The sequence below is a fragment of the Siniperca chuatsi genome, linkage group LG1, assembly GCF_020085105.1.
Source record: "Siniperca chuatsi isolate FFG_IHB_CAS linkage group LG1, ASM2008510v1, whole genome shotgun sequence".
NCBI classification, from domain to species: Eukaryota; Metazoa; Chordata; class Actinopteri; order Centrarchiformes; family Sinipercidae; genus Siniperca; species Siniperca chuatsi.
The window spans coordinates 3,758,285-3,771,911 of record NC_058042.1 but is presented as its reverse complement, the minus strand read 5'-3'; the positions used below and the strand labels follow the sequence as shown (position 1 = coordinate 3,771,911).

Here is a 13,627-nt window from a genome sequence, read left to right as displayed (position 1 = left end):
TTCTTCATTTCAAATATTTCTGACTTTAGCTTGACGCCTGCAGAGGTGCACAGTGCTGACATTGGCTGTTATTTATACTCTGGTTACTATCAGAGGACGAAGATGCTGTTTTTCATATATGTTTCTGTTTAATTATTTTTTTGATCCATCTGCCATCACTCAAAAATTTATATCCCTTTCATAAAATTTCCTTTCTTTTTATTCGACACGATACCCTCATGATTTGTATAATTCTGTTCATGTTATTTCATAATCCCATTTCACTCTGCACATAATATCATGTAATTCTAGTTTCTAGATATTACTCATGCATCATGCTGCGGTTGGTTCGGGAGTTTCTTCCTACAGTGAAAACCAAATCAGTGAACAGGAAAAAGAACTTAATATATTCATTTTCATTTTTGCCTTTTAGGTTTTAAGGCTGTCGAAGAGAAGAGCTCGTAGTCCGAGGACGGGTCACATCCTTACTGTGTGCACTGCAGGAGGGCGTCTCGCCCTGCCCACGCATACAAACACGTGTATTAAACCACCTGTTGAGTGACGTCTCGTCCTCCTTCGGTTCAGAGTTGCGTCAGGTGCTTGAACCCTGGTACACCTGCTGTCAGGCCTAGTTTTTTGTTTGTTTTGGAACCTTATTAGGATCTGATGATCATTTTTTGTAGATTGGGTATTACTGATAAATATACACTATATGGCCATAAGTATGTGGACACCCCTGTCTACATACTTTTGGTGTGGGGCTGATTTTCATGAAGGGAAGTCTTAATGCTGCAGCATTTACACTGTAAAACATCATACAGGAATTTAGTGGAATCCACTAATCTTTTGTCATTATCTTAAAGCTAAATAAGATTTATTAATTTCAAGTCAATTCAACTTAAACATTTTAGTTTTTATTTTCAGACCACTTATGATGGAAACTTGCTGTGTGTATTTAATATGTTAAGATAAGTCATGGTTGTTTCTTTTCATAATAATGAAAACAATGCAAACCACAATGAACCCCATACACTTATAATTTTACAAATTCACTGGGTGCACATGCAAGTTGTCTTTGTACTAACTCTGGCACAATGGCTCCAACAGCAGCCACAGCTGCAAGTTCTTCATGTCAAACCAAGAACCGACTCTTAAAACTGAGAAAATGTAAATGAAAAGCAAATCTTACTGTAACGGAACCAGTGTTTAAAACAAAAGTGTGCTTCCAACTTTGTGACAACAGCCTGGGGAAGTCCTCCTGACAGCGCCAGTGTGTATTTTAGTGGTTAATTGGACAGTTATTTTAAACTCATGCCAGTTTAAAGGACAATGAGTGGGTTTTTTTCTAAGACTAATATTAAATATTTTTAAGCTGTGTCTGCCATTTAGATAATTCTTAGTTGTTTGCCATTCTGGTCCCATATGTCAGGCTTTATTTGCTGTTGTACCTTCTGTAAAAGCTTTTGGTGCCATTCATTTCCCTCAGACAAATGCAGGAATACACTAATCCACCAACAAACAAGCTGCATTAATGAACCACAAACTAATTCATTTGTGGTTGTTTGATTGTGCTTAGGAACAGCCAAACCGAAAGCGTCTACTGGAAATAGTCTCTTTCGTTCTTTGGTAGTTTAATTATGATAATGTATGGCAATTATTACAGCGGAGACGGCAGTAAACTTTGGTCTGGGTTTCCATTCAAATGCTTTTTTTTTTTTTACATGACATGACAAAAAGAAAGAAAAAGAAAGATTTAATAAGATGCAGGACATAAATAATAGAAATATTCCTAGACAGACTGGAAATTAAAATTAGACTGGAAATACAATTTTCTTCTGCAGCTGCATATCATTTTAATACAGCAAACACAAATCCCACAAACAGTACTTCAAGGCTTCACTGAGGGCTTTTAAGCAGACTGTTCTCAGCTCAGTCCTCTGAGTTGGAGAGGCAGGAGAGATCAAGGAGGATAAGTCTCTTCTCTCTCCTCAAAGTAAGACTCATATGTGGCCTTGAGCTGGCACCGCTCAGTACGCAATACTGTTCCTCCTTCTACTACATGTGCAGTTTGCCCTAAAACATAATTTCCTAATTATTGTCCATATAATAAACGATATAACACACTTTCTTCTGTAAATAACTCCTCCACAACATGTCTGCAAATTACTGAGTCCAGCAAGCTGCTCATTTTACGGTGGACGCGGCAACCTAAAATGTACAGGTTTGTATTATAACACCTACTAAACACATCCCAACACAGGTGTGTCGGTACCATCAGGGAGCTGCTCGGTTCGACCACAGCCTCTGGCACCACCCACACACAAGCTAATGTTAGCTGGAGTAGATCTCCTGGTCAAACTGAATCCTAAATCCCCAAAATAATTAAACAGGGTATGTTCTCTAACAGGTATTTGCTGGTAAAGCTTCACTAATCAACATATTTTACATTAACAAAGATATGAAATGACTATGTGACTAATGGGAAAAGGGTCTGACATAGTCATGAGCTCGATTGTTTGCTAACATGTTTGCTGGTGACAATAAATCAGGGCGGTGTGTGTGTCAGCAGCCGTGAAAGCAACGTTAACACATTGCACAATTAACTGACAAGTCTGGTGATATTCAATATTTTGCTTATTGTCAACAAATCCCATGAAAAGACCAAAATCAACAACGAATGTATCTACAACCCAGGTCGTCAAATACCGCACAAGCTAACCTTTAGCGTCTGTACGCACAAGCTAGCCTCTAGCGTCTGTATGAGACGCACCTGGCTGCCACAAGGCCTTTCTGCCAGAAAGCCTTTCTAACACGCAGTTAACCATGAGCCTTTTTTTTTTTAAATTAAACTATATATTTGTGAGCTGCTTTTATAGATTTATGTTTTCACTAAAGGAACCAAATGACTTGGGACAGGCTAGGGAAGTCTGAAAGTATTGAGAGATGGACTAAAGGCCCAATCACACCGGTACTTAAAACCGTGAAAGCTTGGAGAGACCAAATAGTGTTAGCCGTTAACTTCCTAGGGGTTAGCTAACCCCGTGAGAACTCGCTATAACCAAGCCTCTAGAAACCATCTGTTTTGCGCAGATGGTCTCGTAGCAGACAGGCAGCAGCCGTAAACATGCTGAAGGCTAAAGGATAAACTAGGATGGTGGACTTTACCTGCAACATATCAGTCGGGTTTTATAAGGTTAAGCGTTTGACAACTCGAAAATTAGTTAGTTTAGGAGAAGTGGGCAGGTTGTGTCAAAATGTGATCTGACTGCTTATGATGTAACGCTACACCTGGGCTCTTACTCCTATTATTAGTAACAACAAGTATATTGCATACTGTTTGTTTCCATACGCAGTTTAGCATAAATGCTATAGTGTTTCTGAGAATTGTTTAGAGTGCTCAGTCACGTGACCATTTCTTTGTTCCCAGCGACTGAAACGATGATCTGCTTCACAGCTCTCAGGCTTGTTTGTTTGAAGACAATTGCAGGAACATTGATTTCATTAGGTCTTCGCCTGGGTCTTTTATCCTGTTAGTGAGCCCCTCATTATCATCTCAAAAACTCTAATGCAATTGGTGGTGACATGTGAATTTTCTGGCATTGTTCCCACCGACCTAAAGCCCTGAATGCTCTTTAGTTTGAATAAACAGCTCCAAACGTGCCTGCTGTGAACGTTCCCCGTGGAAGCTTGTTGATGTCTATCCAACTCAGCGGCGCCAGCGAGTGTCACTACAGTGGCAAGGTGTACTGTAGATCCACTAACCCCGAGCTGTTGTTAAGTATGCCTACAGGCTGTGGCATCATGGGATTACCTCCCCGCCTGGACTCATGTCACACGGGGGGTTTTGTGATGTCTGATTTAAGAGGTCGGCTCCGAAGCTGATATAAAATGCATGTGAGCGTCACGGTGTGCACTGTCGTGGGCTGCATTCGGATTCAGGAGCAATGTAACCACACTGCAGGCGGATTCTGCTTGATCTGCCTACATGTCATCGTTCAGTGCCAGGCAGCTAAATTAGGAGCATCAGTGACTGATTGAACAAAGGGTTTCTCACTCTCTCCACTCATCTGAGGATAAATGGGAATTGATTGATAACCGCTCAAAAGTTGATGCACATGTAGAGCTAACTATTCTGTCTCTTTTAACAGCTTTCTTTCATGTCCTCTCAATCTCATCCCCTCTTTAGTCTCCTCTCCTCCCATCCTTTCCCCTTTTCTCTCCTCTCTTTCTTTTTCGCTCTTCCCCTCTCATCTTATTTTTCCTTTCCATTCCTTTCGTCTTTTGTCTCCTTTCTTCTTTTCCTCTCGTCTCGCATTGTTTCCTCTCCTCTTTTCTGCTCTTTTTGTGATCTTCTCCTCTCACGTCTTCTTTTTCTTCTCCTCTCCTCTCGCCGTCCTCCTTGCTGTCTTATTTTTCCTTTCCCTCCTCTTTCCTCCCCCCCTCTCGTCCTATTTTTCCTTTCCTTTCCATTCCTTTCTTTTCTTTTATCTCCTCTCCTTTTCTCTTCTCCTCTCTTCTAAATCTTCTCCTCTCCTCTCTACCTTTGTTTCCTCTTTTCTCTTGTCTTCTTTCTCTCCTCTTTCTTCTCCTGTCCTACTCAGTCTCCCCTTTCTTTTCCTTTTTCATTCCTTTGCTTATCCTCACCTGTCTTCTTTTTCCTTTCCTGTCCTCTCTCCCCTTCTCTTCTCCTCTCCTCACCCATGTATACCTCCTCTCTTTCTCATCGTCTCCTCACTTGTTCTTTTCCTCACCTCCTCTCTATCCTTGTTTCCTCTCCTCTCCTTTCTTTCTTCATCTCTCTTCTCTTCTTTTTCTTTTCTTTCCTCTCCTCCTCATCACCCCTGTATATCTCCTCTCATTCTCTTTCCTTTGCTCTCCTCTCTTGTCTTCTTGTCTTTCCTCACCTCATCATTGTCTCTCCCCTCTTTCCCTTTCTCTTCCTCCCACTCGTTCTCGTAGTGCCCTCCTCTCCTGTCTAATACCCTCCTCTAATCTCTCACTTCATCCCCCTCTCCTCCCTTCTCTCTCTCTCTCTCTTTCCTTTCTAATTTCCTAACCTTTTCCATACTCCTCTTCTTCTCCTTCAAACATCTCTTCCTCTCTTTTCCATGCATCCCCTACTCCTTCCTTTAATCTCTCCTCTTTATTAGTCTCTCTCCCTCTCTCTCCTCCTTCCTCCTCCTCCTCCTCCTCCTCCTCCTCTCATCTCTATTCCAGCAGTAGAGAAATCACACAACAGCGGCGGCGGCAGCAGCAGTGTCACTCAGCACGGCAACGACTCGCATGAAAGTGAGGACCTCTGTTTTTCTTTTTCTTTCTCTTTGTTTCTGTGTTTGTGGGTTTTTTGCATCGCCTCCTCCTTTTCTCCCCTCTCTTCTTCCCATTCACTCTTTCTTTTCAGTCTTTTCTTCCCTCATTTCTTCCTTACTTTTCAGTCCCTTTTTCTGCCACAAGATCTTTTTCGGAGTGCAGCAGTATGAGGGCACCATGCATTCCAAATAGGTTTTCTGCCCTTGCTCCAACTAGAGCATGTAGCCATATGCTTTTCTATTTTTCTTTCTTTGTTTTGCATCTCCGTGGAAATAAGCAGGCCAGTCTTGTAGCTTTATTACAGTATGTCAACCTCTGGGCTCAGATGTGCTTATGAACGGATGTTTTAACAGGTATGACTTTAAAAAAAAATCCTAACTTAAATCATGCAAATCCTTCTTTCAGTGGCAGATGTGTTGCAGCGTGAACACTGACATGAAGCAGTATGTTTTTGGATACAGTATTTTGAAATATTGACCATAGCTGTAGCGCTGTGAGGATTTGAGACATGCATGTGTAATATTTTATTTTGAGAGAGAGCGAATTTGTTTTAAAAATCTGATATTTTGGTGAGGATATTGCTGGATGGTTTTCTTCTGTAACCAAAGAGACAGCTTTAGAATTTTTTTTGACAGATTCTTTCACAGGCTTTCTCTCATTCCTTTTGTCATTTTTGTACTTTGTGTTATTTTCTCACCGGCTGGCAAAAAGACACTCTGTCTGCGGTGACTGCACTGGAGGTAAAAAAAAAAAAAAATGGGGATCATAATGTCAGTCATTTAATCAGGATGGACTTATCGGATGTATTCACTCCTGTAATGGCCACGATGCCGGCCACTTTATCACCAAACTCTTCTTTGGAGAATGTCAACCAGACGTCCTCTTCCTCGCCGAGATCTCCTCCTCTACCTCCTCACTCACAGGTCACGTCAGTGTGCATCGTGCTGGTGGTCACGGTCATCATCCTGGGGACTGTGGTGGGCAACGTGCTGGTCGTGGTGGCGGTGTTCACCAGCCGAGCCCTGAGGGCGCCTCAAAACCTCTTCCTGGTGTCTCTGGCTTCAGCGGACATACTGGTGGCGACACTCGTCATCCCTTTCTCGTTGGCTAATGAGGTGAGGAAACTGTTTGTTCCGACTCTACTCTAAGACTCCTTTTGCAGCTGGTATTCACATCCAATCCGTATCTGGACAGCTTATCTGAACAAGAGAAAGTGCATGTTAATACAGGTGTAAATGCAGATAGAGCGCATTGCAATTAGTTGGCAGACCACATCTGGAGATGGAGGCTGGAGGCTCACATTGTGATCAGATCTCAGCCAGATGTAAATGGCGTCTGTACAGTTTGGCCACATTCTTAAGAAAAAAAAGTAAACCGCAATGGGACGCTCTTCTCTGGTGCAGTTAACAGCTTATATTGTATGAGATTTAGGCTGTGAACATCCTGACTTGTTGACTTTCTGAATAATTCTAGACAATCTAATTGTATTTTTTTCCTTCCTCATGTTGGTGAGCGTCTACTTGATGTATAGCTGGTGTTTCCTCTCTGATGTTCTCTTCTGCACCCTGCAATAACACTTTACTGATTTTCCCCTGCTTTTCATTCAGCCATTAATACTTGAAATCTACCTGGAGCTTCTTCTGTGTTGCTTAAGACATTAGGCACTTCTCATGTCTGTACAGTAACTGTTTCTTGTCTGCTTTAGATGGGCTGGGTTCATCTTGGTTGCTCTTCCTCTCGGTAGAATAACTTTTTATTGATGCACGTTTTTGTCTGGTCACTGGCCACTTTGGGCCATCCTGGTCCATCTGTCTGGTTTACTTATCATCTTACTTGTACTTGAACTGGTTATCATCATGTCCTATCTGTTTCACCTGTTTTTCAGCTAATGGACCGCTGGTTTTATAATTCTACCTAAATGAGGGGAGTCATTATATCAGTTGCTCTGACAAACTGAAGAAAAAGCTGAGACTGGAGAGAAAACAAAGACATTTCAATTTTTACCCAGGGAAGCACACTGCAGACCCAGTACAGCTACATTCTTCTACTGCTGGCCACTATACACCTCCATCAGTTGTGGCTAAACGAATAAATACTTGAAATTCAGTCAATAACTTACTCACTCAAACTAGGGCGGCAGCTAATAATTATTTTCATGAATGATTAGTCTACAGATGTCTTAGTTATGCTAGTGGCATGGCTGTAGGGATGGAAATGTCGGTCCACCACTTTGGTCCAGACTGAAATATCTCAACAATTCTTGCATGGATTGCAATGAAATTTTGGTCCACACAGGATTAATACTGCTGACTTTAGTGATCCACTGACCTTACCTCTAGCGCCACCACGAGGTGGATATTTGTGGTTTTAAGTGAAATGTCTCGACAACTATTGGATGGCTTGCTATGAAATTAGACATTCATGTTCCCCTCAGGATGAATCTTAATAACGTTGGTGATCCTCTGACTTTTCATCTAGTGCCATCATCACCAAATACCTGCAAAACTAATGACATTCCCATCAGCCTCAGCTGCACTTTGTATTTTGTGCTAAAAAAAAACTAATGTTAGCATGCTAACATGCTAAACCACGGTAAACATTATACCTGCTTAACATCAGCATGTTACTATGAGCATGTTAGCATGCTGACGTTAGCATTTAGCTTAAAGCACCGTTGTGCCTAGGTACAGCATCACAGAGCCGCTAGCATGGCTGTAGAATCTTAGTCTTGTTTTATTCCTGATTAATCATTTACTCTAGAAAATGTCAAAAACAGCAAAAGCATCCATCACAAGTTCCCAGAGCCCAAAGTGACATCTTCAGATTGCTTGTTTGGACTGATCAACAGTCGATAACCCCGAGATATTCAATTTACAATTAGAGCTGGACAGACGAATTGTCGGGGTAAATATACTGGCCAATATTAGCTTATTGCAGATATATTGGCATCGGCGCATATGTCAGCCGATGAGTAACAAGAAATGTCAAAAGATGTGTTTGAGGTCATTTAGAAAGAGTGTCTCCAGTGCATAGTTTGTCCACCAGAGCTCAGTACATTTTAAATTTAAGGATCCTTGTCAAATATGATGTTTATGTTATGTGTTTATGTAAAAAAGCAATTTCTGTCAATATGTTGGAGTCTATTTACAATGATATTAAAGAGAGAATTTAAGAAGGTGAAACCAGAGAATGCTTTGCTTTGTAAATTAATGAATTGATGATCAGAATTGTTGTTGATTAATGTTTTGTTAATTAATCAATTCATTGTTTCAGCTGTAATTAAAACTCCTATGGAGTTCTCAGGAAAACCAAACACAATAGTTCCAATAGTCCCCTCTGAGCCTTCCTCTGAACTTCAGCAGATCCTCATTTCACAGCTCCAAAACCATAAACTGAGAATGGAGCTCCCCAGAAAAGCTAATGCAGCATAATCCAAACGTTTTTTTGCAGCCAAGCAACTGCACTACAGCTGAGAGTCCAATGTTGACTTCTTTATCACTTGCCAGCGAGTCAAATACAGGTGATGAAAAGGTAAATGTTGAACTTTTCTCTTTAGACAGACTTAATTTTGACTGCAGAGCATGCGCTGTGGAGGATATTTTACAGTTTCTTCCAGCTTGAAAAGATTGTCGGCTTAAATAATTTTCCGAGAGGGCGGATATGAAACCAGTGGGGCAAACTCACTGAGAGGTTTTCCTACAAACTAAATAAAGTTACAGCCAACATGGCAGTAAAGAGATATTGACTGAATTCTTTTTTCAAGGTGAAATAATCCTTTAGGCGCCTCGCTCAAGGCTGAAGCTGATTGGAGACAAACACTTTTTCTTTTCCTCTGCAGTTAATTAATGGTGCTTAAAAGAATCATTAACATATCTTAATTGGTTTCTCCTCTTTCCAGGTCATGGGCTACTGGTACTTTGGTTCCACCTGGTGCTCCTTCTACCTGGCTCTGGACGTCCTCTTTTGCACTTCCTCCATCGTCCACCTCTGCGCCATCAGTCTCGACCGCTACTGGTCCGTCACTAAAGCCGTCAGCTACAACCGCAAACGGACGCCTAAACGGATTAAAGCAATGATCAGCATCGTGTGGCTCATATCTATCGTCATCTCCTCCCCGCCACTCCTCATGACACAGAAAGAGGAGGATTTGGAGACGGAGGAGGAGAGCAACACACGGAGGCAGGAGTGTCTTATCAACAACCAGACGTGGTACATCCTCTCTTCCTGCCTCGTGTCCTTCTTCGCCCCGGGGGTCATCATGATACTCGTTTATTGTAAGATCTACCGCGTTGCCAAACAGCGAGCCTCCACTGTGTTTGTGGCGAAGAACGTGGTGGAGCGGCAGCCATCGCAGTCTGAGACCTGCTTTGTGGGCACGGCCAGGACTTGCCAAAGAAAGGGAGCTGGCTGCGGTGAATCCCAGTATGAGCTGGACAGCCCGCGCCCCGCGAACCGGCACAGCTCTTCTAACATAGACAGCAACAGCAGCAGTCACAGGAGAGGAGAGCTGGATGATATCGACTTAGAGGAGAGGAGCTGCGAAGCTGACATAAAAAGATCCTCCTCGTTTTCCTCGGCTCTTCGCTTCCCCAGGAGAGCCGGCGGAAGTGTTAAAACAGAGGAGGGGAAGGACGCAGAGGGAACAACAAACAGGTTGAAGCCTCCTCCTTCCTGCGCCTCCATATCATGGGCATCATCCGACCACTGCTCTCACCACTTCCTCCTCCCCTCTCCAGTGCCTCTCCGCAACAGGCAGATGTCTATGTCCAAAAACAAAGTGGCACAAATGAGGGAGAAGCGCTTCACGTTTGTTCTGGCTGTGGTGATGGGGGTTTTTGTCCTCTGCTGGTTCCCATTTTTCTTCACTTACAGTCTCCACGCTGTCTGCAGAGAGAACTGCACGATCCCTGATACACTCTTCGACCTGTTTTTCTGGATCGGATACTGCAACAGCTGCCTGAACCCCATCATATACACTATCTTTAACCGAGACTTCAGGAGGGCCTTCAAGAAGATTTTATTCGAGACTCATAAACGAACATAAAATGTGAATGTATGTGTGTTTGTGCACTCTGCTCACACACAGAAACAGACACACAGTCAAACACAAATGTGTGTGCACACAGTTTTAATCCTGTTTTCCACTGTGCTGTCATACCGACATTAAAGGGCTTGTCATACAGCCTGAGTATTGATTTATTATTCAACTACTCACTGATTCATTAAATTATCACTTTCTATTCTAGTGTAAACGAGCCAGAGGAAGATGATGACACACCGATGCTGTGATGCAGGCGTTTCAGACACTTCTTCGTGTTGATGAAATTTCAGTTCAACGTTACAACTTTGGTTTTGCCTGAACTTCAATGTTAATTTGAGGAAAATGGCCGCCACGTAGTGTACTACATCCCCCACAGAGCTCCGAGATGGCTCTGCAATCCTCATATTGACAAAAAAGCTGAATTATAAGGAAGTGAGAAAACCCGACTGCACTTAGAAGAATATACAATGAGGTTCTAATGGATTTCTGTGCCTAAGAGTAATTAAACACCAGCAGCACTTGAAGTTACCAGACTGAAAGTTACCAGTCTTTCACGAAGCAGCAATGTTCTGTTGACACTGCACAACTCGGGGGCAAAGACATTAAAAATTCATGCGCAGCTAGCAGATGGGCTGAGCCGCGGTACACAGAAAGAGAGGACAAAAGAGAAAGAAAGGGAGAGGGAAGAAAAGAGACAGCCTAACTACACCCGAGCCTCTGAATAAATATAATTAACCTCAGGCTCACACAACAACAGATGATTATCCTCTGAAGCTCAGGCTGAAATAACTGGACGGGCCGCTGTGGGCTGAACGACTCAAAGCTCACGTCTCTACTGTCTTTAGAAGACAGTCGAATCTGAGCGGACCGAGTGCTGAACCCTGACCTGACCTGGAGGCATAAAACATTCTTGGTTTAATCAATCGCGTCATGCAGATTGTGGAAAAGGTCATCTGTTGCTTTTAATTTGGGAAGAGACTGAGGTGACAGTCAGGCGCTTTTATCTGTTCAAACACAAACCACAGATACGAGTGTCGGCGGTGGCGGAGGGAGCGACGAGTCCACGGCCACAGGCAACGTTACATCATTCTGGTTGCTATACAACACAGAGTTTGACAGCAACGCCAGTGTTGCGTAATTAACTAATTAATTAGGATAACGCTGTTGAAAACAATGAAGACCAAAAAAAAACCCACCTGAAAGTCCACTGCATGTATTATCTCTTACAGCAGTTTAAGAGCGAATAGTTTGTGCAAAATGAAGAGCAGCACATAACCATGCAAAGCAGCTTACTAAGATGCTACAGACGACATCGTAATGTAAATATCATAATAATAGAGGATAGTCCAACTTAAACCAATGCTCACATGCTCATGTGATGGCTGAGACCTCATATTAACTTTGACTGTCATCAAACTGAGAAGCACCTGATTCAGCTGCATTTTGTTTGGAGATGCGTGGAGAACCCTGTTTAAACGTTAGAGTCTATTTTTACACAGACAAGGACTCTGGATTTCACTTCCATTGGAAACATATCAGGAAGGGATCTTTTAATGGCCAACATGAAGAGGAGGAATGATTACAGCAAGCAGTGTACACACAGTGTGAGCATGTGGGTAATGTTTTAAGACAGACTTGAAAAACTGAAATGCCTCCAACCTGGTATTCTCTGATATTTTCTGCCATGTTTGGGATTTTTTTACCCGAGTGCTGGCAGGATTAACGAGTAGAGTTATAGAACTTCATGAATTCAGACAGGCACACAATGTACTTTTCCTCCATTCTTCTCTACACTTAAATTGTCGCCTTCTGTCAATGCCAGAATACTATTGGTCAAAGTTCAAATTAGATTAACTTTTGCTGCACAAACTGATGGAAAATCAACGTAGTCCACCTGTTATAGCTTGTACAGATGCTCTCTCCACTGGAAATAATGGCCTTCCTCTGCACAATGTCGAACATGCGCTTTTGGTGTGAAAGTTCGATCAGGATATATTTCTATTTTCTAGGCTTTGTAGTCAGAGCAGTCACATATTTAATGATTTATATAAACAGAAATGTAATGAAATAGTCTAAATGAGACAGAATTAAAGGTTTATTACAACTTGGGTCTTACCTTTGTAGGTTTAGCCATCATTTCTGTTGGGTTTGGCGACATTGTGCTCACCAAAGTAAGTGCTGAGATCTGGGAACACGGCGACATCGCTTCACTGGACTCCAACAGGGCAACATGAGCAGTCAGACCATCAGACAGGTTGTTAACTAACCAACACTATATCCATATTATCTAAACCACTTTATTTAGCAAAGGTAAGACCGTAATGTTTGTGACAAAACCCTCACTGCAGAGGAAAACGGTTCATGCACAACTACAGTAAGTACGGTTGGTCACGGTTGAAGCAGGAAGTTGGTCTGTAAACTGTGATGGATGTTTACAGTTTGGGTATTCAGTTCTCTACCATTCACTTTTTGTTTTTTCTTCCAAATAATGGCGCCTGTACACTGTGCAAGAACAGCAACCTTGCATGTCAGACCGTTCGAGATGGGTTTTCTAAAATCTTGGTCCCAGTCTGTGTCAAACTCTTCGATATCAGTATTGAGGCATTTCAAATGGTGTAATGACGACATACTGAATCACGGTGCTGCAACGTAAACAAACAAAAAAAACATCCAAGCAGAGACACGTCATCAACTCACATGATCCGTCTTTGGCGTTCTCATGTTTTGGAAATATAACAAAGCCATTGTTGAGGTACTTGTACTTTACTTGAATAGTTCCATTTTCTTCTACTATTTTTTCTACTTTTTCTACTTCTAGTCCACTACATTTTAGAGGCAAATATTGTACTTTTTAACTCTACATTTATTTGATCAATTTAGTTACTTAGCAGATTCAGATTAATAATACAAAATATAATCAACAAATAAATTATGATAAGTATTTATTGATTCCCCGGTGGGAATTCACAAGCTACCCAGCAGTATATAAAGTAGTTAAAATTAGCTCCACCTTTACCAGCTGCAACATTAAAGTGGTTTGCACATGAATGCATCAGTAATTATAATCTAATAATAAAGTATACATGATTCTGAAATGGGCCATTCTGCATAATGAGTACTTTTACTTTTGGTATATTATAGTAAATTTAGATGCTAACACTTTTGTACTTAAGTAAAATTTTGAATGCAGGACGTTTCCTTGTAACAGAGTATTTCTACACTGTGGTATTGCTATTTTTCCTTAAGTAAAAGATCTGAGTGCTTCTTCCACCACTGAGCAAAACAATAAACATGCTT

The 13,627-nt window shown here is 41.8% G+C and overlaps 1 protein-coding gene across 2 annotated transcripts; it reads left to right on the top strand.

Moving 5' to 3' along the window:
- Positions 1–4,859: 4,859 nt before the first annotated feature.
- Positions 4,860–10,471, top strand: LOC122879989 (alpha-2Db adrenergic receptor-like). Of its 2 annotated transcripts, none has more exons than XM_044204680.1 (3): positions 4,860–5,268; positions 6,001–6,404; positions 9,188–10,471. In XM_044204680.1, the coding sequence occupies exons 2-3, from the start codon at positions 6,078–6,080 to the stop codon at positions 10,331–10,333; spliced, it is 1,473 nt and encodes a 490-aa protein (XP_044060615.1). In that variant the 5' UTR covers positions 4,860–5,268; positions 6,001–6,077; the 3' UTR covers positions 10,334–10,471. The 2 variants fall into 2 exon arrangements, with proteins under 2 accessions (XP_044060615.1, XP_044060622.1); XM_044204687.1 differs by having other exon boundaries at positions 4,861–5,268; positions 6,213–6,404.
- Positions 10,472–13,627: the final 3,156 nt, after the last annotated feature.